General features: G+C 38.4%; 2 protein-coding genes across 28 annotated transcripts in view; one reads left to right on the forward strand and one right to left on the reverse strand.

Annotated features, from left to right (window-relative positions):
* Positions 1 to 25,048, forward strand: part of acss3 (acyl-CoA synthetase short chain family member 3) — a 162,349-nt gene that overhangs the window by 117,000 nt on the left and 20,301 nt on the right. For 8 of the 10 annotated variants that reach the window (XM_048157049.1, XM_048157053.1, XM_048157051.1 and 5 more), the window contains 7 exons: positions 10,547 to 10,642; positions 10,838 to 10,901; positions 17,413 to 17,494; positions 19,774 to 19,896; positions 19,999 to 20,098; positions 20,271 to 20,446; positions 20,574 to 20,649. In XM_048157049.1, coding sequence (XP_048013006.1) covers positions 10,547 to 10,642; positions 10,838 to 10,901; positions 17,413 to 17,494; positions 19,774 to 19,896; positions 19,999 to 20,098; positions 20,271 to 20,446; positions 20,574 to 20,649 — 717 coding nt within the window. Of the gene's footprint in view, positions 1 to 10,546; positions 10,643 to 10,837; positions 10,902 to 17,412; positions 17,495 to 19,773; positions 19,897 to 19,998; positions 20,099 to 20,270; positions 20,447 to 20,573; positions 21,428 to 25,048 lie in introns of those variants that run through there. The other 2 variants (XM_048157048.1, XR_007179757.1) reach the window with 2 other exon arrangements.
* Positions 21,386 to 25,048, reverse strand: part of ppfia2 (PTPRF interacting protein alpha 2) — a 269,017-nt gene continuing 265,354 nt past the window's right edge. For all 18 annotated transcript variants that reach the window (XM_048157029.1, XM_048157033.1, XM_048157032.1 and 15 more), the window contains one exon: positions 21,386 to 22,924. Coding sequence is in view for 1 of the 18 variants with exons in the window: in XM_048157038.1 (XP_048012995.1) it covers positions 22,887 to 22,924 (38 nt within the window). In the remaining 17 variants the exon portion in view is untranslated. The remainder of the gene's footprint in view (positions 22,925 to 25,048) is intronic.

Genomic DNA, 25,048 nt, shown 5'->3' on the forward strand with positions numbered 1-25,048 from the left:
GAATTGCAATAATATTCCACAACATTACTGTTTTACAATGTTTTTGGTTAAATAAATGCAGCATTGGTGAGCAGAAGAGGCTTCTTTCAAAAACATAAAAAAATCATACTGATCCCAAACTTTTGACAGTTAAAATAATATTTATTGAACAAAAATATTTAAATGAACAACAATAGCCATTAAAAATGACTATATGAAATAAACACAATTGTACAATTCAGTGAAAAATACAAAAGCATTGCTTTACAAGATGCAAGTTAAATATAGCCTTAATATTAAATGATCAAGTTAAATATAGCCCAATTCAATTTGTTCAGGAGCAAGTAATAGATTAATAAGTTTTTATGTACCCAAAATGAATTATATCTCATGTTTAAGAGCCAGCGGCAAATCCAAGATGCACTGGCCGAGATGAAGCTGTTCTTTGCGGGTACACGAGCACTGAGCAGTCGCTGATGGCCTGGAGCTCGCATCTCCGAAAACGTCTAAACGAATTGTAAAATAGGCGCTATGATTAAATATGAGTCACATATTTCAGGTCTAAACAACTACATTCTCGCCTTAAATCTACAGTTTGTGGTACAACAAGTGTAGTATTTGTAAAAAATACGGTGTATTTGCTCGGCCGCCATGACAGTCGCTTCAGGCGGAGTGATACAAACGGTGAAAAGATTGGCAGTTCACTAGAATATCGCATGGCTCTCAGCCAAACAGATTCGATAACCAGAAATAACTGTTGTATAAATGATTATAACAAATGAACAAGTCTGGCATGTTTTAAAAAAAACTTGATAATGGCACTGTCTAACACCTTAGTTCAGGATCTGTCCTGGAGGGCCACTTAGCTCCAACTTGCCTCAACACACCTGCCTGGAAGTTTCTAGATTGCCTATAAGACCTTGAGTAGCTGCTTCAGGTGGGTTTCATTGTGGTCAGAGCTAAACTCTGCAGGACATTGGCTCTCCAGGAGCAGGATTGGACACCCCTGCCTTAGTTGAAAGGAAATAACTGAAAACAGTACGAAAACAGATTGATACATATCCAAGTTTCTGTACGCTTCACTAAAATAAGTGGCAAGTGGCAAAGGTGCAACTTTTTGTTGTTTGTTTATTCATGTTGCAAGTTCCTGACCTTAAAGTCACCCTTATTTCCCTGGCAAGCCTGAAATGGATTGTCTGAAAAACAGTACACTTCTTTTGATATTCATCACCCCTATTGCCAGCAGGATTCATAAACCATCACATGTATAATGAATTAGGTTACCTCCTCATTCTATACTGGCTGAAAAACATATTCAGCTCATAAATATCTCAGAGAAATAAACAGGTGCCGAGCTTGACCAGAGAATATTTGTACAAAATGAACCGAATCACCTCTCCTCTTGTTCTCGCATCCATTTTTCTATTGGGTACTTGTAAACTCTTTGTGTGTCATTTGACAGCACAGATTTAAAAGCAGTGTCAGATCTGTATTGATGCATGAACGGTAACAGTGTGTTTACGTGTGAGCGCAGGGTCAGAGAGGCTAAAGTACTTAATGTGATGAATGAGGTTGTGTGTGTCCCGTCCTCCGTTTATAATTTCACCCTCTCTCCATCCAATTCATGATTAAAAGCACGTTTATGCACCGCCACCGAGATGAGTCGTATTATTACCCTTCTTGAAATAACAGCCACATCTCCACCTCGGCTTGCAAACACACAAACGCCACGGCGTGTTTGAATTGTTCAGTGGCACAGAGCGAGATTTGATTAGAAGAGCTGATGAGGTGTAGTGTAACAGCAGTTTGGTTGCGCTGGTGCGATGCTTTTCTGAAATAAAGTGGAAGTGATTTGAATCTTCATTATCTATGCCATTACCAGCTCAAACTTCTCCAGGCTCATGCGTGCATCGCAATATCAGGAGTCAAGCTGCTGTGACAGTCTCTCTCTCTCTCTCTTTTCTGTCTCTCTCACACACACACACACACACATATATAAACACATACAGAAACACGTTGGCATGCTTTATCTTGGGGATGAATACAGCAGTTATTATAAAATGTATTCTTAATGTTGATTGGTCAACATTAGTGCCGCTACTATCAAATGATAATTGTGCACCCATAAAGGCCAATACGATAAGCTGATAATTATATTTCATATGTACATTATTAGAATGGTTTATCTAAATAGAAATTTAGATTTAGTTTTGTCTAAATAGAAATGAAACACTAAACATCAATCATTTGAAATGCTGAATGTAGGCATCATAGAATTATTGTGTACAGTACGAAAAATGGATATTTGTTTTGAAATTTGTTTAATGTTTTTAAAGATTAAGTTAGCGTTAGATGACGGCAGAGGTAATCAAAATGTAAAATAAGAGAAATAGCCATGAATGATGAAGAATCCAATATCGACCAATAACAATAATACTCAAATATCGAAAATAATCAGTATGGTACCGACATATTGTGCAATCATAATGAAATGTATTTAAATTGCTTAATAAAATAATGTTAAAAATCAATTTTATATCCTTAATTTTATAATGTGGTAATTAAGAATTTATAATCAGTGTTGTTATTGTAACTAAAACTTTAGCTATTAAAAATTCTGAATTGAAAAAAAAAAAAACCTGAAATAACTATTAGATGACAAAACCACATAACAAAATTACTAAAACTTTAATTAAAATGAATGAAAAATGAAAATATTAATTAATTAAAATAATAATTAATTCAAAATATGAATACATACTATAATAGTATCAAAATAATACCAAAATAACACTGTTAATGTGCTTTTTAGTGGCTATATTAAAAATATAGCACAGCCCCTTGTAGTGTGTTGCTTAAATCAAACAGTATGTGTTTGCGATCTCAAACACACATGTAAATGTGTCGTTTCATTATTATTCTCAGCGGCAACGCTCATCCAGCACACAGAAAATGAAAGAAAGGTTGCCGCTTTTGAGACCTGATAATAATCTGTGTGCTATTTTAAGACGCAACTCCTGCTGTGAAGAGGTGGGGGGCTTTGGTGATGAGGGCTGCTGATGTCACCGCTGTTGCCGGGCAACTGGTATGTTTCCAGTTGGGAGTATGTGGCAATGGCTGTTGGCTGTACAAACGACCTTAACGTGGCCCTGAGCGTTGGCACCTGTCTTTTGAGCTGGATGCTGTGTGTGCGTGGAGCCTGTCTGTCGGGTTTTGACTCTGGTGAAGTTTGTCAGTCCACTAAATCGACTTTACGTGAGGTGGCAGGTGGCTGGCGATAACTGGTGATGGCAGGACATTAACTTCAGAATGTGTCAAACCCCTCCTATTTAATTAGCGGTTTCGACCAAAACTTGGTTAAGCACACCAGCTCATTCCTCTTCATTGATTTAATGTTAAAGTGTTCAAGTTTTTTGCACCCAAAACATATTAGTTGTAGTGTTCCATCCTATTTCTGACCCTTGCAATTAAACATGTTGTATTTTATTTGGTACCCTTTATAAGGAAGAATTTAAAAAATGTAATAAAAAAATGTATGTTGGTTGGTATGTTATGGAATGGCTTCGGAAGATTAGGGGTATAGTGCACAAGTCTTATGGACCACATTTATTTTATGGGGATGCATTAACCGTGTCTGAAATTGCCCCCTAAAGTTCATTAGTCCACTAATATAGCCCACATAAAAACGAGCAAGTGAATTCGGACACTTAGTGCACCAGAGGGACTGCTGCTTTTGCGTAGTTTGTGCTTCCTGTTTCATAATAATGTAAAGAGTGAATAAAACAAATTATAATACTCAAATATCTACAATAACCAACATGGTACCAATATATTGTGCAATTATGACATTTCTTTAGATTTCTCAATAAAATGTTGGAAATAGTGCTGTCAATCAATCAAAAAAAAAAAAAAAGATTAATCACAATTTGTTCTGTGATTAATCGTGATTAAAAACATTTTATACTTTTCTATATATATATTATAATGTAATAATTCCACAGTTAATCTCCAAATTAATGTAGAAAAAACATTAAAAAGACAGTATATTTTATGAATGGCCAGTATCACTGATACTAACTGCTACTGATGTCTCTAAGAAAATGATTTTTTTCTCCAATTTTAAACATTAATTATAGTCATTACAGCTATCATTTTTTCCCACATTTATTAGGCTTCAAAAACTATAAATTTCAATTTAAGTGAACTTGGAACAATCCTCACATAAATATTAGGTCCAGTCTAACAGGTAGGACATATATATTGAATAAAGTTATCAAATAGTCTGCACTGCATAAATTCTAAATTAAATATAGATTAATCCTTATTAAAGCTGCAAAAGAGTAATTTTCTTTGTCACCTTTGTTCTTTGATTAAAAGCCTAGTTCACCCCAAAATGAAACTTCTGTCATTAATTACTCACCCTCATTAATCACCCTCATGTAGATCTTCATTTGAACACAAATTAAGATATTTTTTGATGAAATCCGAGGGTTTCTGAACCACACATAGGCAGCATCGTCATTGCACCTTTTGAGATCCATAAAAGTAGTAAAGACATTGTTAAAATAGCCCATGTGACTGCAGTGGTTCAACCTTAATGTTATGAAACGACGAGAATTCTTTTTGTGCGCAAAAAAAAAACAAAAATAACTTTATTCAACAACTTTTTGTCTTCGATGTCAGTCTCCTACGCTGTTGACGTAGTGAATGCTGTGCAGTGCTTCCATGTTCTACGTCAGAATTATTGCAAAAAAATAAATGCACACGTATAAAGAATACGCGGTTACAAAAATCCGGCGGTGTGTGTACAAGTATGTGCATACTCTTCTGATAGTTGAAATTACATTTTATATACTGTACTTAAATGCAATATGATGTGCACGTAAACTGCATACACTCACACCCCAAACTGTCTCATGTAGTTACTACGAAACATACATTTTAAAAAATAAACATAACTGCTTCAAAATTCGCATTTTCAATATGGGTGTGTGTGTAATTTACGTCGTAGAACAAAACGTCGAAGTACCGTCAAGTTATGTACAGGTGCTGGTCATATAATTAGAATATCATCAAAAAGTTGATTTCACTAATTCCACTCAAAAAGTGAAACTTGTATATTATATTCATTCATTACACACAGACTGATATATTTCAAATGTTTATTTCTTTTAATTTTGAGGATTATAACTGACAACTAAGGAAAATGCCAAATTCAGTATCTCAGAAAATTAGAATATTACTTAAGACCAATACAAAGAAAGGATTTTTAGAAATCTTGGCCAACTGAAAAGTATGAACATGAAAAGTATGAGCATGTACAGCACTCAATACTTAGTTGGGGCTCCTTTTGCCTGAATTACTGCAGCAATGCGGCGTGCCATGGAGTCGATCAGTCTGTGGCGCTGCTCAGGTGTTATGAGAGCCCAGGTTGCTCTGATAGTGGCCTTCAGCTCTTTGTTGAAGCTCTTTGTTGCTCAAGTCATTGTTGGGTCTGGCATATCGCATCTTCCTCTTCACAATACCCCATAGATTTTCTATGGGGTTAAGTTTGCTGGCCAATTACGAACAGGGATACCATGGTTCTTAAACCAGGTACTGATAGCTTTGGCACTGTGTGCAAGTGCCAAGTCCTGTTGGAAAATGAAATCTGCATCTCCATAAAGTTGGTCAGCAGCAGGAAGCATGAAGTGCTGTAAAACGTCCTGGTATACGGCTGCATTGACCTTGGACCTCAGAAAACAAAGTGAACCAACACCAGCAGATGACATGGCACCCCAAACCATCACTGACTGTGGAAACTTTACACTGGACCTCAAGCAACGTGGATTGTGTGCCTCTCCTCTCTTCCTCCAGACTCTTGGACCCTTATTTCCAAAGGAAATGCAAAATTTACTTTCATCAGAGAACATAACTTTGGACCACTCAGCAGCAGTCCAGTCCTTTTTGTCTTTAGCCGCTTCTGACGCTGTCTGCTGTTCAAGAGTGGCTTGACACAAGGAATGCGTGAGCTGAAACCCATGTCTTGCATACGTCTGTGCGTAGTGGTTCTTGAAGCACTGACTCCAGCTGCAGTCCAATCTTTGTGAATCTCCCCCACATTTTTGAATGGGTTTTGTTTCACAATCCTCTCCAGGGTGCGGTTATCCCTATTGCTTGTACACTTTTTTCTACCACATCTTTTCCTTCCCTTCGCCTCTCTATTAATGTGCTTGGACACAGAGCTCTGTGAACAGCCAGCCTCTTTTGCAATGACCTTTTGTGTCTTGCCCTCCTTGTGCAAGGTGTCAATGGTCGTCTTTTGGACAACTGTCAAGTCAGCAGTCTTCCCCATGATTGTGTAGCCTACAGAACTAGACTGAGAGACCATTTAAAGGCCTTTGCAGGTGTTTTAAGTTAATTAGCTGATTAGAGTGTGGCACCAAGTGTCTTCAATATTGAACCTTTTCACAATATTCTAATTTTCTGAGATACTGAATTTGGTATTTTCCTTAGTTGTCAGTTATAATCATCAAAATTAAAAGAAATAAACATTGAAATATATCAGTCTGTGTGTAATGAATGAATATAATATACAAGTTTCACTTTTTGAATGAAATTAGTGAAAGAAATTTCTTTTTGATGATATTGTAATTATATGACCAGCACCTATATATCGCAGGCTTTATTTTACTCATAAATTGAAAAATCCCATAATAAAACCCCATAGGAAAATCTCAAGGGAACCAGCGGTGAATTAGTTTTCTGGGTTTGATGTCATATTATAGATTATATCTTTCTTTGCTAGACAGACATGTTTGACTGTTGCACTTGTATCTCACATCTTTTGTCACAGCAATCTAAAGTCACTTCACTGCCATTCACAACTCTTCTCCTGTGGCCTGATGGGATAGTAAAGTGTCCATCTGATCTCGCCGAAAGTAGTACTGTAGGTCTCCTACTGTTTAATGAATACTGTCCCATTTATTGTGTTTTTCACTTGCTTTTTGCATAAAAAAAAAAGTAGGGAAATAGACATATTTGGATGCAGCTTAATTTTTAGGGTGATTTTGCATCTGTTTTGACACTTAAAATCTCCAGTGCCTATACATTATTATCGCATGGAAAAGAGCGACGGGTGCATTCTTCAAAATGTCAAGAAAATCGTACTAGTTTAGAATGACGATGTAATGACCTACATACTAGTTTCAGAAATAGCAGACTTTCCTGCTCTTTGTGTGTTTCTACACACTGTGCGTCACCTGTGAAAAGTGTAATGCTTTTTGCATTACTCACACATGTCAGCGGTGCCAGACAGACTCGTGGTGCCACACGCTGCGATGCCAACAGTTTGTGCCTCACTCTCCACCTTTCTCTTTTTTTTTTTTTTACCAGTTACTCTTTCTCTCACTCTTCATCAGTCTCTCTCTCCTGCTGCTCACAGCTCTCCTGTAGCATCTGGCTCCTAGACAGATGACGAACAAGTCTGTGTTCTATTTGTGTCGTCTACTGATTGTGAAATATTTTTAACTTTTTTGATAATGTTTATTTATAAGCCAGACATGTAATTTATGCAAATACACAAACGAAGATGTGTACGCTGGGTCAGTGCAATGTGAGAGTGCTGCCCTGTTTTAGAGTACATACTTAATATGCGTTCTTGCATTACTGTGGCAGTAACACACCTCAGTACTCAAGAGGGGGTGATGGAGTTTCCTTAAAGTCTCCCTGAAATCAAAATGTTTTTAATTCTGCACAGAATGCTATATTTTAAAGCAAAATGGAGGAGATTAGGATGAGAAACGTTAGAGATTAGAAGGAAACTGAGGTTTTACCGGGCTGTGATATAAACAAAACTCTATTGTCTATTTAAAAAAGGAGGAGTTGTTCAATATGTCCCACCCTGTCTTCCTGTTTCAGTTCAAATTACGTCAACACGTTGAATAATGCTGCGTGTTCCAAGGCACTATAGTGGGCCTTTAAAACGTCTGAGCCATTAAACTGGATGTGTTATTTGAGGTAACTAGGGATAAATATGCAGAAGTAAGTAACTTTAAAATCGCAATGTAACGGAAGTAGTGACACATTCTGTAACGTGACGTACATTGGGTGCGGACTTGTTTCAATTCAATGGTTGTTGGTTGTTGAAGTGAAAAGTGAAACATTTACATGCATGAATTGTTCCAGTGTTGTTTTAGTGTTAATTATATACTGTTTTATGAGTTATTTTGAATGTATTTATGTAGCTTTATGTAATATTTCTATATAGCTTTATTTTTGTCAATTTTAGTCGAACTTCAAATTATTTCCAAAACAACATTCCTAAATTAAAGGGTTAATTGACCCAAAAATTAAATTTCTGTCATTAATTCCTCACCCTCATGTCGTTCCACACCCATGAGACCTTTGTTTATCTTTGGAACAGAAATTAAGATATTTTTGATGAAATTGAAGAGGTTTTCTCTCCTCAATAGAAAGCAACGAAATTATCAATTCAAGGTCCAGAAAAGTAGTCAAACATTGTTAAAATAGTCAATGTGACTACAGTGGTTCAACCTTAATGTTATGAAGCGAAGAGAATACTTTTTGTGCGTCACAACGATAATCCACATTTTTTTTACAAAATCAAACAAAAGAAAAAGAGGGGCATCAGTTTGAGGAAGGGGTATTGCCAAAACAACAAACATAACCAGAGTAACTCCTCATTAACTGTACTATAAAGAGAAGAAAACAAAATACAGCAAAATAAGCTAACTCCCTAACTAACATAACCCTACTAATCCTAAAAAGATATAAAACAATCATTAAACTAGTCAACTTAAACCAAAACATAATAGCTGAATCAAAACATACAATAAACAAACTCAAGTTAACACTCACTTCTCCCTTTTACATCTCAATCATAGATTATTCAGCGAGACAAAGAAAAGAAACTACTTCAATAAGTTAAGTTTGACAAAGAGTGACCAAACTACTTGCTTTAACACAATATCAAGTCTGGGGTTGAAGACGAGACGTCAGCTGTTGCACACAATCGAGCCAACACAGTTTAAATACTCTCTCTTCCCTCCCATCATCCAACCTCAACAGGACACTGATTATTGAAGTCAGGGGGTAATACTTGTTCTGCAGAGAGAGAGAGAGAGAGAGAGAGAGAGAGAGAGCGAGAGACAAACAAAGCATAGTTTGGGCACAAAAACAAACCCCTTACAACTCTATATGTAACATCAATGACAGCAGTTGGTCACTTCTCAGTCATTCTTCGACCTGACAAAGGCCGGTTAAACATGTTTCAAGCACTGACCAATGGTGACGGGTAGCGCAGGGAACAGTTTTTCATGAATACTACAGTCTGTAGCTTTGCATCACCATTGTCTACCCTTTCTCTAACCTTAAAGGTGCCCTAGAAAAAGTTTTTACAAGATGTAATATATTTCTAAGGTGTCCCCTGAATGTGTCTGTGAAGTTTCAGCACAAAATACCCCATAGATTTTTTTTTTATTAATTTGCCTATTTTGGGGCATCATTAACCATGCACCGATTCAGGCTGTGGCCCCTTTAAATCGTGCGCTCTCCGCCCCCTCCAGAGCTCTCGACTATAATGCAGTGCATTTACAAAGTTCACACAGCTAATATAACCCTCAAATGGATCTTTACAAGATGTTCGTCATGCATGCTGCATGTATGCGTCGGATCATGCGAGTATAGTATTTATTTGGATGTTTACATTTGATTCTGAATGAGTTTGAGGCTGTGCTCATTGGCTAAAGCTAACATTACACACTGTTTGAGAGATTTATAAAGAATGAAGTTGTGTCTATGAATTATACAGACTGCAAGTGTTTAATAATGAAAATAACGACGGCTCTTGTCTCCGTGAATACAGTAAGAAACGATGGTGACTTTAACCACATTTAACAGTACATTAGCAACATGCTAACGAAACATTTAGAAAGACAATTTACAAATATCACTAAAAATATCATGTAATCATGGATTATGTCAGTTATTATTGCTCCATCTGCCATTTTTCGCTATTGTTCTTGCTTGCTTACCTAGTCTGATGATTCAGCTCTGCACAGATCCAGACGTTAATACTGGCTGCCCTTGTGTAATGCCTTGAACATGAGCTGGCATATGCAAATATTGGGGGCATACATATGCGTAACAGTCGGTGTTATGTTGAGATTCGCCTGTTTTTTGGAGGTCTTTTAAACAAATGAGATTTACATAAGAAGGAGGAAGCAATGGAGGTTGAAACTCAATGTATGTCATTTCCATGTACTGAACTTGTTATTCAACTATGCCAAGGTAAATTCAATTTTTGATTCTAGGGCACCTTTAAACATGTCACTGTACCTTTAAGATTACTATAGATCATAGGTTAATGTCCTTTCTTCAGATTGGTTAACCTCTCTGCATGGGGAATGAGTAACAAGATCCCTTCCAAGTTACTAAATGATGAAAAGTCATTGATATGCAAATATCAGCGGTCATATGTTAATGAGCTTATGTTTGTGACATCAATAGCTCATTCTGAATGACCTGCTTATGCAGCTCTCACCACTATAATTTCTCTCTATTGTAGAAAGCGGCTCCTCCATCACTGCGTCCTGTGTCGGCCTGGGCTGCTCTCTCGCTCCCCCTGCCGGTACGGCCGGTAAAGCTGTGCCCGGATACAACGGTGAGATCCCTCTACATTGTACCTTGGCACGCTTCATGCGGCACGTGTGAAGCTCGTAATTTGTTTATTACAAACTCTTTGTTGTTGGTTGATAAGCGATTATGTCTTAGAGCTCCTTCTGATTGACATTTGAGCTTGTAATAGCTAGATAATTCAATAAATGACCAAAACACTTTCTTTATATTTGTCTCATAGTGACAGTGATTGATGATGATATGCAACAGGTGAAACCAAGGACTCTGGGAAATATTGTTGTAAAGTGAGTTATTTTAATCCTTTCATTTTTCATTTTTATTGATAGAGACAGTATGAAGGGGACAGAAGGGAATGGCTGTAGGATCAGGCTAGATTTGAACCCGCATGTCGTGTTTGGAGAATATGCATTTACCATGACGCACAGGGCTTGGCGTTGAATCACGATACAAATGTCATGGCGTATCAAGATATATTAACCAAATTGTGGTTGTTACTCCTCAAAAGCGTGAACATGAAATCCAAATGGACTTTTACTTTTCTAATAGCCATTCTTGGTGTTTTAATTCACAAATAATCAGTTTATCAAAATATATCAAGTTGCTCCCCTTTTAAAGGCACACTATGTAGTTTTCGCCTCTAGAGGTCACTTATTCAAAACAAAGGCGTAGCTTGATGACAGCTTCATTTCACACAATCATGGGAGGTGTTGTCTTCACATCTACAGCAGGTGGAAAGAATCCAAAGGGACTCGGGCAGAAATCATATTCATGGATGAGCTAACGTATTAAAGATTTATTAACATTACTGTAGTACGACGCAGGGTGTGGCTGAAAAGCGTTGGAGCGGAACGAGGCCGCTGGAGCGATTACTAATGACAGACGAGCACAACACACGACACGGCTCGAGAGCAGCGGAGCTTTTATTATGCCGCAGACATTTGTGTGTTGAAAGTTATAGTTATAGTGCTACTTTGCGTTCACTCGGCGGCTGCTATGAGACACTTGTTGCACACTGCAGTAAGCTAGATTGATATTAGGCATGGTAAAACATGGTACTCGCTGTAAATCAAGAAAATGACATTTAAACAATAAGACTAACTGTGTTGAGCTATAATTAGTTTTCTGTCAGTGAATGTATCCAAACAGTTGCTCACCTGTCTAATAAGACACATAAAATATTAAAGTGTCTTTGGTGTTTCCATGGTTTCGACAAATTAAAACCGGAAATCGAGGATAACGCGGGTATGATGTCATTGATATGTGACGCACGGACACGGTCTGTGTCCTGGTTAAAATTGCTTATTTCTCTGGATTTAAACATTCTTGGAAACATTTGGGATAATGTAAGTACACAAGCCAACAAAATATATAACATTGTTCTAGTGGTTTTTGGATATTTTGATCCAAAAATCTTACATATTGTGCCTTTAAAATGAAATCGCCAAGCCATTGCTTTCAACCTTCATACAGAGTCCATGTTTGACAATCCAACCAGTTTCAGGTGAATCAAGTTCCATCCTACAGTTTTTGAAAATGTTGAAGATCCTGTTTTACTCAGAAATGCATTACCTATGGAAAGTATAAGTGGGTTGTTAGAAATTTTGTTTGAGGTTGACTAAAAGGACAAACATAATGAAATGTCACCTCTTAAAGTTGCCATTTAGATCAAAATTTCTTTATTAAGATCATGAGAAAGACCTGTTAAATGTGTCCAAATGTTGATGTCTGACCTCACTAAACAGCTATGTAAAAAATATCGATTTTAATCTAAAAAATTCTCATTTTTACGAACCGATAACGATTCTTAAATCCCAAGAATCGATTAGTCTAGTCTGTTTTCAGTTGATGAACGAGCAGAATATGTAGCGCCTCCCATCCAATAAATCGCAATAATCTTTGTGCTTTGTTCATATGACGTCCAGCTTATTATGAGATTCAAAAAATAAATACAGTTTTGGCGCTGTTTAATGTGACGTGACAGAACGCTTTAGTGCCTCAGTTAAAGAGAAGCAGCAGCACGAGCGCATGTGAGCATCCTCTCCTTCGCTTTAATGCCAGTTACAGCGTGAAATAAACATGAATAAACATCTGAAGGTATGTTAAAATATACAGTACAACTTACCGAAATCCATATCATGTCTCGTGTAATCGCTCAATCGGTGTTTCAACCTCGGAAAGACGTCAATAAAACAGCTTGTAAACAACGTCACGTAACGTCACATTTACCTCAGAAAACACATTCAGTGACCATAAACTCGTTAGTCAGCTAGAAAAGTGTAGTCTAGAAAGCAACATTCTGATAAATATAGCTATGCACCTTTACATATTCATTATAATTTTTAATGTTCTTCAATATTTAATGCATGTTTGAATAAATCAGAACAACCGCGATTTAAATATTTATATTTCCAAAAAAACGAATTGGAGTAGAAATATGATTATGTAATTCTAAACTTTATTTATAATAAAAACATCATTGAGTGTAATTCAAGTGTTTGTATATAAATAAGTTAATTTAACCTTCAGTATTATTATAGTAGTGGTTCATTCCTGGTATGAAGTAACATTTTGGCTTCATAAGTGTTTGGGGGAAAAAAGGTACATGATTTTCATGTTTTTAGCATTCTACCAAAACAGTGACATGTTTAACTATTAGGAATACATATTGGTCAAGCTCAGGGACTCCAAAAATAATAATTATGGGTAGATTGTTCAGACACTAGCCATGAAAATATTCCACCCTGTTAGGGACATATACATAGTTATCAAAGCATGTTAATAATGTAAATGTTAAACAATAATGAGCTTTTCTTGGATAGTATATGTCCCTTAAGCGATCTTAGTATTTTTTATTTTTGAAACAATAACAAAACAATTATTGATAAACAGATTATTCTTGATTATTAAGAACAGGTAGTTTTTTGTGCCCATTTTTGCCAGTAGGATGGTAAATAATACAAAAATTTTACTCAAAAACATATATATGCTGTTAGTGCTCCTCACCTCACAAAATAAGACAAAAGTATGCCAAACATTTAACGTTGCTGTCAAATAATTATTTAAAATGACTTGTCTAACAGGTGGAAAGGAGCATAACAGGGTGGAACACCAATGTTAACAGGTTCTAACAGTGGATGAGCTTTCCATCATTGTCCTGTATGGTTTGCCATCTGTAATGTGTGGAACTGCACCTATATAATACTGTTTCAAAACAATTAAAAAAGAAAATCCAGATTTCCTTTGGAGGAGGGACACAAAAAATAGCTTTTTTACTTATATTTGATTAATATAACATTGACGGTTGACGGTGTCCTGGTTCAACCCTCTTCCACTATACGAAACCTTGGCGTGTTGTTCGATTCTAGGTTAAGTTTTGAACCCCACTTCAATCAGCTTGTCAAGTCCTGTTTTTTCCATCTCCGCAACATTGTCCGTTTAAGACCCTCACTAAATCACAAAGATGCAGAAACTGTTGTTCACGCTTTTATAACTTCACGTCTTGATTATTGTAACTCCTTGCTCTATGGTCTACCCAAAAAAGTCATAAATCGCTTGCAGTTCATTCAGAATTCGGCCGCTCAGGTCCTCACTTTTACCAAAAAATCAGCTCACATCACCCCTGTCTTACAGCAAATACATTGGCACCCTGTTAGTTACCGCATCCAGTTTAAGATTCTTACTCTAGTTTTCAAGGCTCGTCACCTTCCTATCTCTGCGAAATGATTATTCCCTATGTCCCTGCCCGTACTCTGAGATCGAGCTCTGAAAACGTGCTTGCAGTACCCAAGTTCCGTCTATCTAGTGTGGGTTGTAGGGCTTTCAGCATATCAGCTTCTAAGCTCTGGAACAAACTACCACAAGACCTTTGTGATATCTCTTCTCTTCAGACCTTTAAAACTGCCCTCAAAACACACTTATTCACTTTATGTTTTGTTAGTTGATTGTCTGTCTCAACTTTCCAGCACTGTGCTTGTTTTTTGTAAGTTTAATGTAGAGTAACCTTCTTCGTCTGTTCCATCTGGTTGTTCACATGTTGTATACTGATTGTATACTTATATGTATTCATATTATATAGCAACTTACTGTAAAGCGTCCTTGGGTTCCTGAAAGGCGCTAAAAAAAAAAACATATTATTATTATTATTATTATTATTAAAAATAAAGATGCTGTAATTCGTTTGGATTAACATAGATTAACAAACAAACACAAAAACCATGACAAGAAGGAACAGTAATGGACAGTGATGTCCTTTTTTGAATGACAACAGTATATTTTAAATATTTGTTTAATTGCATCTTTTTATGAATGAAGGCCAGTATCACTGATACTAATACTGGTTCTGATGTTTCTATGAAAATAATGACATTTTTTTTTTACATTATAGACATTCACATTACAGTATAACTGTAATCAATTTAAACATTTATTAAGCTTTAAAAAAATACATTTTAAGTTAAGAAAAATTGTTCTAAACAGTACCAAATTAGGGTTCTTCGGCTTGTAACAATAACCCTTTTTGGTGCTGAATGGAGCCCTTTTTTATAAGGTTTCATAAAGAACCGTGCTTTGAAAGTTCCACCCTGTTAGTTTCACATTCCACCCTGTTAGGTTTATAGACCAAACAGGGTGGAATGTGAAACTAACAGGGTGGAACTTTCAAACCACGGTTCTTACAGGGTGGAAAATATTGAGCTAAGTTAGCCATAGCTCTTTGAGTGATCAACATTTAGCTAGCTTACCTTCTACAGATAAACAGAACTTTTATAACTATGTCAGATTTGTTTTACATTTTATTTAATAGGACAAACATTCTCCATAATATAGCCTAACAGGGTGGAACTTTAAGGGTGGGACAAGCAGGATAACATTTCAAAAACTAAAAAAAAGTAGGAGTGAGAGTTGAAGCTAACCTCAGTTTGTACAGTCGAATTCCAGCAGGAAAAAGAAATTGTCACTTCTTGAAAATGGTCTCAATAAAATTGCAGTCGGTTTTGGAAGGAGAGAAAGTACATACTAACAGGGTGGAAGATGACTTCAGGGACACGGCAATTGAGGAAAATTCTAAAAAAAAAAAAACTATATTTTCACATGATTTATATGGATGATTAGAGGCAGTTTAGCCTAGTCTGTAACATAATTTAAAAATATTTTGAGGATTTTGTCATTTCATGGTTTATATTTCTTGCGGAAGTTGATTGCTTTGCACTGAGGACATGATAAAATATAATGCATACATCAATAAAAAGGTCTGTAAAATACAAAATAGTATTTTTAATGTCTATTATCTCTGTTTAAGTGATAAAGAAGACCTAAATATACAATTTAAGCAATTTCTTAAAAATATGTGACTCATTTTAGAGAAAATATGAGTAAATAAATCATTGAGACAGTAAAAGTCACTGTATAACAGGAACGACCCTAGTACCAACTGACTCGCATGTGTAGTTTACAGCATTAGTTGAGAGATTTTTTTCCTCTAGAAAATTTGCCATGTACTGTAACTGAAATACTACATCCAAAATAATCGATATCGAATCGAAAGCATGTGAATAGTACTCGAATCGAATCGTGAAAATTGTGTCAATACCCAGCCTTACTAAACAGTGCTGATTAAAAAGCTTTTTCTTTAATTGAACTGTATGAAATACACAATAATAATAATAATAAAAGATGAATACAAGGATCTTTTACAATGATATGATTGTACGGAAACTGCCCTGTTCTCTTGCCGACGAACTCTTTCCCTCTCATAAACGGCCATATTTTGACAGGTGCGTCTGCCCCGATACCCGCCCAGACCCCGCCGCGTCCAAAAGATGATAGCACAACCTCTTTGTTTGATCTTCACAAATAACTCTTCTTTTCTGTGCTTTCCACTTCTATCTGCTCATCATCTTCCCTACACAATAAAATATTTACTGACACAAATCCAAAGCAGAAGAGAATCTTTTCATCACAGATCTGACTTTAAAATCTCAGTCTTTGTACGAGGACATTAAGCCCGAGTCTGAGCGGAATGACTAATGGGGTCTCGTCTCACACCGTCTGCAAAGAAAAGAGCATTTTCTGCATTCTTTCAGGCTTTCTTCAAGCGCGGCGCACGTCTAAGCCCGGCGACGCGTCTGTCCTCGCCCGCCGCAGAGGGAACTAATCTCATAGATGTTTGTTTTGTTGTCATTTCTGTTCTCCGGTAGATTTGATGTTAATCAAGAGCGTGTTTGAAAGCCTGTCAAACGCACGCTCGGATTAAAAATTGTGGCGTATAAAAAAAAGACAATACATAAACACTTTCAGGAGGTCCAGGCTGATTATTATCTGTTATTTTTGAAGTCTTTTGAGTGACATGCCCAGCAAGGGTTATATAAATATGAGAAATTAGTAAAAAATAAATGTATGGTGAAATCTTCTATATAATATAACATTTAAATTATTATAAGAAACACGCACAAGAAGCACGTCGGTAACCAGTTTGGTTTGCATTGAATAACACCAAAACATTTCTCAAAATGACATCTTTTATTCTCTGCTGAAGAACATGTCATACAGGTTTGGAACAACATAATGAGCAAATCTATGAAAAAAAAATCTGTATATTTGCTGTTAATCCTCTGAAATTTAATTCCTTTTTTTCCAATTTTGTGTTCCTCTGAATATTGACATTTATATTCCTACTTTAAAAGCATTCTCTGACCCTGAAAGGTTGAAAACATCCTGTTCTTTGATGGTTGAAAGAAGAGCAAGGTCACAATTTTTTTTTTTCTTTTCTGAAAACGTGTCTTTTTCTTCTCTCGACAGACTTCCTCTGCCTCCCGGGGCGGCTCTCAGTCTCTGGCAGAATCAGGTGCTGTTTAAGAAGCTGTACTTCACCAAGTTCCCTGTAAGCATTCAGCTCTATACACACACATATATTCACCATCTGCTGTACCGTTACATGCACGCATGTGTGAAACAAAACATGGTTATAAAGTCTCTTCCTTGACCAGACTCTCAGATAAGTGTGGTCCAGTTATTGTGGCCAAAAACTACCCACTCAGACAGACATGAAGGGATTGACATGCAAAGAAACCAGTCACAGTTTGTTGTGTTTTTATATGCTGATTAGGGGCAGGTTTATCTGGCATAGACCACACTCCAATAATGGGACACTGTTAGAATAAATCTCAGTTAGAAACAGGCGACGTCCGGCAGCAGCCGTGAGAGATATCTCGGGAGAGTGACCAAGCAGACGCAGAGCAAGTGTGGTACAAAGCATTCTCAAATGTGTTCAGGAACAAGGGTCATATTTATAGGCATAGGTCAAACAACAATCTTGAGCATCCAATCATACTACTTAAAGGATTAGTTTACTTTCAAATCAAATTTTCCTGATAATTTACTCACCCCCATGTCATCCAAGATGTCCATGTCCTTCTTTCTTCAGTCGAAAAGAAATTAAGCTTTTTGAAGAATACGAAAGTGCGGTTTTGACGGAAGCACTTGCAAGGTGATCATTTGTATATATATAGCATATACATTTACATTTTTTTTTTTGAAAATGGCTGATCGTTTCACTAGATAAGACTCTTATTCCTCATCTGGTATCATTTAAAGCCCTTTGAAGCTGCACTGAAACTGTAATTTTGACCTTCAACCGTCTGGAAGTCCATTGAAGTCCACTATAAGGAGAATAATCGTGGAATGTTTTCATCAAAAACCTTCATTTCTTTTCGACTGAAGAAAGAAAGACATGAACATTGGATGACATGGGGGTGAGTAAATTATCAGGAAAATTTTATTTGAATGTGAACTAATACTTTAAGAATCAAACCTTACCATAAATGGCATTTCAAGACATATAATAACAAATGTATGTGCATAAATGTGTGCGTATCTTCAACTTCTGGTTGCGTGCGAGTGTGTCAGCGCATCCAAGGTTTACTGCTTGTTTTGTGTAGGTGTGTCCATGATGTGCACATAACATAACAGAAAAAGGTTGCCCAAGGCACTGTTGCACAAAGAAAGTCAAAAAATGAAGGCCAAGAAATAAGAAAATATTAACAATGAAGAATATATTGAAACAATATTTTGTGGCAGAAAACACCAAACTAAAAAGTGAACTTTGTGCCTTTGCGATTTGAATTTTTACCTATGTAAAATATTAAATGGTGAATTTCATCACTGACAGAATATGTAGTTCACTTGATACTGTGGGCCTCAATCAAGATCTGAGAATATTCAAGCCCAGTGATTAGTTTTTCCTCACAAGCGCTCGTAATATGAAAGCTGCGTATTTAACTTTAGCAATCAGATTTGCGATTCCGTCAAGCATCCTCCGGTTACGCATCAGACGGTCCACGAACGGTCCGCGGGCATGCCGAGGCCAAGACTATTAAGTGCAGTTTGATTAGGATGTCTATATCTGTTTCTTTTGATAATAATCAGGCAGGACAGTCATAATCCCATCACAGGACGGCGCTCAGCATGCGCTTTTGATAATTACATCCTAGATGCTGCTGGCTGCATTCAATCCACACCCTGACTGTAATGACAACAGAAAAGTGTGAAGGACGTTTTCATCATTTAATGTGTTTTGGATGAAGTACTGCTATTTTCTATGGAGTTAGTTGCAATGAAACTTTGAGGCTTTAAAAAGGATGCAGAAAAGTGTCATAAAAGCGATCCATATGGCATATGCACTTATATAGCGAGCATCAGGAAGTCATAGAAGTATGTTTGCTTTGTGTGAGAACTGAACTGACAATGTTTGGGAGAAGTAATGTTTTAAGGTGGTATAGTAGGCATTTTGTTTACAAGTTTACAAGAATATGTTTTTGTTGGTAGGCTACTGAATATAAGAACCTGACAGAAGTACACTGTGGCCTGAGAATACGCAAGCATGTTGCATACATTGCATTATAATTACAAAATGTACTGAAATAGAATTGCAAGGCTTATATTGGACAATTGCGGTATATGTAGACAAGTGTAACATAATGGTAAAATGTCTTTGTATGTGGATGTTTGTACTTTAATAGACAGAGCCGAGAACTACATGGCAAACTGTGATTTATGCTTTTATGGGGTGCAGCGCCATCTAGCGGCTCAAAGAAATATTACACGTACCACTCATGAATGTGTGATTGTATTGAAAATGATTTTTATCGTACTCACTCGTAGGGATACTATGACACCATGGACGCGGGGTTTGTGGACGAGGAGGGCTTTTTGTACATCATGTCTCGGTCCGACGACGTCATCAACGTGGCGGGTCACAGGCTGTCCACCGGCGCCCTCGAAGAGGTGCGAGGAGAGGGAGCGTCTCGCTCACGACACAAATAATAACCACAAGCATGTTTTTTGTTGCTGTACCAACAAACCATATGTTGTGCGTGTGTCCTTCAGTCCGTCCTGCTGCACCCTTCTGTGGTGGACTGTGCCGTGGTGGGTCTGGAGGACCCTCTGAAGGGACACGTGCCTCTGGCTTTATGTGTGCTCAGGAACGGTGAGGAACGAAGTAAAGCATTGGAAATATATAGGGATGAGACTTCTTTTGTGTGTTGGCTGAAAGTAAAGAGATGCCAGTGTCCCTATTTTGTGTAAAGTAGCTTAATCACAAAGAAGAATATACCTTATTGGATGTGCATTTGTTTGTTTTTGCATGCGTTTGTTTGTAGACTGTCAGAAGAGCGAAGAAGCGCTGGTGAACGAGGTGGTGAAATTGGTGAGGGACACCATCGGGCCGGTGGCAGCTTTCAGGAAGGTCGTCTTTGTCAAAGCTCTTCCCAAAACCCGCTCGGGAAAGATTCCACGATCGTCTCTCGCTAACCTGGTGAACGACAAGCCTTATAAGGTATTTTCTTGACGTGAAAACCGTTATTAATTAAATAGGCGGACAGCTGCAAATGCTCTCGTTCAGAAAAAATGTGACGGTACAGCAGAGCTTTCTAATTTGTATGTTTATAATGTGACACGCGTAGATCAGTCCCACCATAGAAGATCCCGAGGTGTTTAAGGACATCGAGAAGATGCTGAGAGAAACTGTGAAACAACCTGGTAATTAATTTACCACCAGATATGAATGCACAGATACACACACATGCACACACACACAGAGCCACCTTCCTCTGTGAGATTCTGTGAAGATCTGCAATAGAGAAATGTGATTGTACTTCTTACTATGCCATCATATTTTTTAATAATAATAACAATAATGTGATACTAAATTGTAAAAAAAAAGAAAAAAAGAAAAAAAGAATGTGTTAAGATAATTTCTATTTGATAGTTTTGTATTTGTTGGACCAAATAAGCAACATGTTTAGATAAGTCGAATAGGTGAATGTTACAAAAATATGTCTAGGTCATTTATTTTACCCCAATATCAAGAGAAAAGAGAAACAACAAGGAGTTAGATTTATTTTGTGTGGGGAAAAAAAAAAAAAAATTGTTTTTCTATTGTAATGTAGCATTATTTTTTGCACCCCAATTGCAAAGCACCAACAATTGTGTCAGTGTTAACATTTTAAAGGTTTTATTCATGTTGTAGTTTGAGGACGACCAAAAAAAGTCAAGAAAAAAAATGTAGTTGGCCTAAAAATTGTCTCCATTGTCATGAAGTGAAATATTCTTTTTCCCTTTTTTGTTGGTCCAATATGTGCCGGACATGACCTTGACAGTTTTTGTGAGATTCACCCTGCAACACACTGCACTATAAATAAATAAATGAGTGGATCAATCAAGGTGAAATGTAATGCATTGTAGTGTCAGTTTAAAGAAATGCACCGTAAAAAGATTTCTGACAATGATTTTTATAAAGAAAACCTATTTGACTGTACTTTTATTGACAATGAAAAGTTCTTTGATCACCACATAGTTTTGACCAAAATACAATCAGTAATAAATAAAAAAAACGGACACAAAATAAAACGATTCTCTGCGCGTGCAAAACAGGGACGTATAAACCGTCGAAGTGTCAGAAATAACTCAAAGACAGGAAGCTAAGGGCTGTACAAGAGGCGTTCCCTGCATTTTGAACACAAAGAAGAGTTGGAGACATCTTTACACCAAAGTAAGTCACAGCAAGTAAGTGTACGATCACTATGAGCTAAGCCTGTCTTTTAGCGATTTCCCCCAACGAGAGGCGGCGGGACGCTCCAGAGACGAGGCCAGCCGACCGGCCGCACCTCGAGGCTCGGCGGTAGACTTTTTTCGTAGGCCGAGCAGAGCGGTCGACGTCCAGACGAACCCACGCCGTACTCCGGCGGTATATTTTTGCGCTACCGACGACGGGAAACAATCGGATCACGAACTATACGCGTTTTACATTCTTTCTAACCAAATCAAACAACAACACGTGCGAGCGAACGTTTTAAAGTCAACACGAGTTAAATATATCCAATCAATGACGTTCTTGTGGAAAATGTAAAAACGTAGGCTTCCGAAAGTAACGTTAACATTTGGGGAGGGGGGCGCGGGCGAGCGGCGGCCACGTTCCAGGAGGGCTAGTTTGCCGCAAAGTCACTTTTAGGTTTTGAATGTAATACTTGCTTTCCACAATCCAGTTAAAGTATTAACGACATATGAAATGAAGACCCAGGCAATCTTAGTTTCTGAATTTAGTTTGACATGTAAACATGTCACGTTACAGAAGTAAATGGCTTGCAAATACCATTTTACAACATCCTGTACTTTTGACCTACTCGCCGAGTAGAGTTTTGGTCAGACCTTCAGCAGACTTATATCGGGTACGAGCAAAAAAAGTAGCGTGACATTAACTAGGACGGTACAAATCGGTTTTTAGGCAAGGGGCTTTCAATCCGCAAACCGTAACGGGCCTCAAAACGCACAAAAAAGCGAAAGAAAAACAGCACGTCGAAAGCGCCTCTCGGGCGTAGGGGAAAAGCGGGAACAGCAGCATCGTTTAAAACCGTGACGTTAAAAGACGCAATGTGCACAAAGTCTGAACGTGTCATTTATCTTTTTATACAGACATGTGTATATATATTTCTTTATATTTCTTTATGTATTTCTATATATAAAACAGCTTTATTTATAGTGATTTACAGTTGAACCTACACATCCCCTGTAGAAGAAATACACAGTACTCAAGCCAAAGGAGGCGCGTGGCATAAAAGACAGAGAGGGCGAGAGCGCGTCGGCATCTGCGGCGGACGCCCGGGTCGCGGCCTCGGCGAGCGCGGAGGAGCGGGACGGGGGAGGCCGGCACGCCTTCACCCCCACCTCCTCGCCCTGTCCTCCGCAGGCTTCCGTCGTTCTCTTGGCAGTGTGACTCGTCAGAATCGTTTGTTCGGGCCAACTTGAAGGTACGACTCTGAAAGAAACACGAAAAACAAACGGTACATGAATACAAGCGGTCTTAGCGGTTTAGGATCAGAAAGAGTTCCGGAACAACGCGAGGACGAGTCGGTTCTGCGGACTGGGTGTCGTTACTCGTGCACACTCATACACTAATGTAATTAAGGAACGAAGGCGATAAGTAATCCGCAGAACGAGACAGTACTGCTTATTACGTAACATTTCTCATTACGAATTACGATACAGCTTAGACTGCGGGGGTGAGATTGAAGCGATTCGCCGGCGGTGAAAAAACCGAGTTTGCGGAACGGAAGCGCAAGCGGCGGAGGAGGAGGGCGAGTCGGGCTCACGGGCTTTAGGGGTCGTGGGACTCGTTGCTTTTTGGTTGATATCTGAGGGCTTGCAGTTATAGCAGGAGAGTTTTGTTCCAGCATACACAAGTCCTCCATTTTCTCAGAGAAGCTCAGAAGCGCAGACGCCGAAGAGAGGGATAATGAGCAGCGGTTGTTGTGGCTTCTTGGTGTTTTCTCTGTCCTTGTGTGGGATAATATATCCACTGCATTGACATTCAGGTGCGGATGCGAAGTCCTGTGTTCATTCAGACGCTTGCCAAGTGTGTGTGTGTGGGGGTGTGTGAGGGTGGGTGGCATTTTGGTTGAGTGGAGTGGCACACAGTGCTGAAGGATGAAGGAGGAGGAAGTAGATGTGTTGGGTGGAGGCCATCTGATTTAAACAGTTGTCTTGTAGCCCTTTTCCAGCAGCACAAACTGGGTGCTAGTTCAGAGCTAGTGCTATTGCCGGTTTGGAGACGGTTGAACTGATGAGCCTTCTAAGCACCGGTCAGGTGTTACGTCACTGTATACACGTCACTGTATACACGTCATCTTTCACAGCAACACCAGCACGGCAGCGCCAAACACAAACACACCAAGCTTGTTGGAGATGCACAGGCTTCTCGCAGACCGATCGGCGCACAACATCAAAGCACTGCGAGAGCGATCCAAGCGCACAAGGAGTTGCTCCGAGATGCTCCGACGCATCTCGAGCAAGCCTTCCATCAACAACGGCGGATGTCGCGTTATTATTGACGCTCACGGCTTTGCGAACTGACATTGGCATCCAAACACTGAAAATCCAACGTGTTTGTGCAGCATGCTGTAATTTGTATAGATGGAGATTATGACAGAGCCGCTATTTCATAAACGGCGGTCGCGAGTTTCTTTTTTGTCACGTAACCCTGCCCCCAGCCCCTAATGCAAGCAGTTCTTCCATGTAGTCCAGCAATGCTTTGGTTCTACAGACGAACCACTTTTCCTGGTTCAGAGCTGGTGCTTTGTTTTGGTTTTTTCTTCTTCAGTCATGTATTTTAGACCATGCAACCTTGGAATCATATTAGTTCCTGTTGTTGGGAGTGCTTCACTGATGTCTTCTGAGTGTTTAAGGAGTTCTGAGTGCTCTTTCAGAATATTATCTGGTTTGCAGTTTTGTGCTTTTTCAGAATGTTCTGAAGCGCGTGTCGATTTCAGAAACCGTTGCCCGAGGAGAGCAGCACGTAGTTGTAGGCCTGCCGCTAATGTTTGAGATTACGGAGTCATCCACTATCAGAGCATTGGACCGCGCAGCGCCCTGAGCATGTTTGGGGGTTTTTCAGCCACATTTCTCAAAGCTTGAAATATGTTGTGAAGATGTAGAGGGGGTGGTAGGATAGCCGTTGGCAAGTGGGGTTGGAGCTGTACGTGGGGTAGAGGAAGCTAGCACAGCAATACGTTGTATTCTTTTAGGTGTTGCTACCTGTGTATGTCATCAGTTCATCAGGTGTCAGCGGGTATATAAAGCTTTCCTGTGTGTTGTGGCAGTAAGCAAGAGAATTCAAACAGTAGCTAAGATGGAGGTAGAAAGTAGCGTTGGCTGAAGTTGTAGTTACATGTAATAAGTGTAGCGTCATGGCTCTTTGTCTGCAGATACTGTCAGTCACGTTCGGCCAGTATGTTTGAGTAGCGTCGATAGCAAAGTGTTCCTTATCGGGGATATTGATTTAATGAGCGTATTTGTTTAGCAGATGGCAGAGGAGAGGGGCAATGAGATGTTTGTCTAGCAAACATAGCAAGGCTGAAAGGGATTTTATTGATGGGAGGTTGTT

This window comes from Megalobrama amblycephala, linkage group LG14 (genome assembly GCF_018812025.1).
Source record: "Megalobrama amblycephala isolate DHTTF-2021 linkage group LG14, ASM1881202v1, whole genome shotgun sequence".
Classification (NCBI taxonomy): domain Eukaryota; kingdom Metazoa; phylum Chordata; class Actinopteri; order Cypriniformes; family Xenocyprididae; genus Megalobrama; species Megalobrama amblycephala.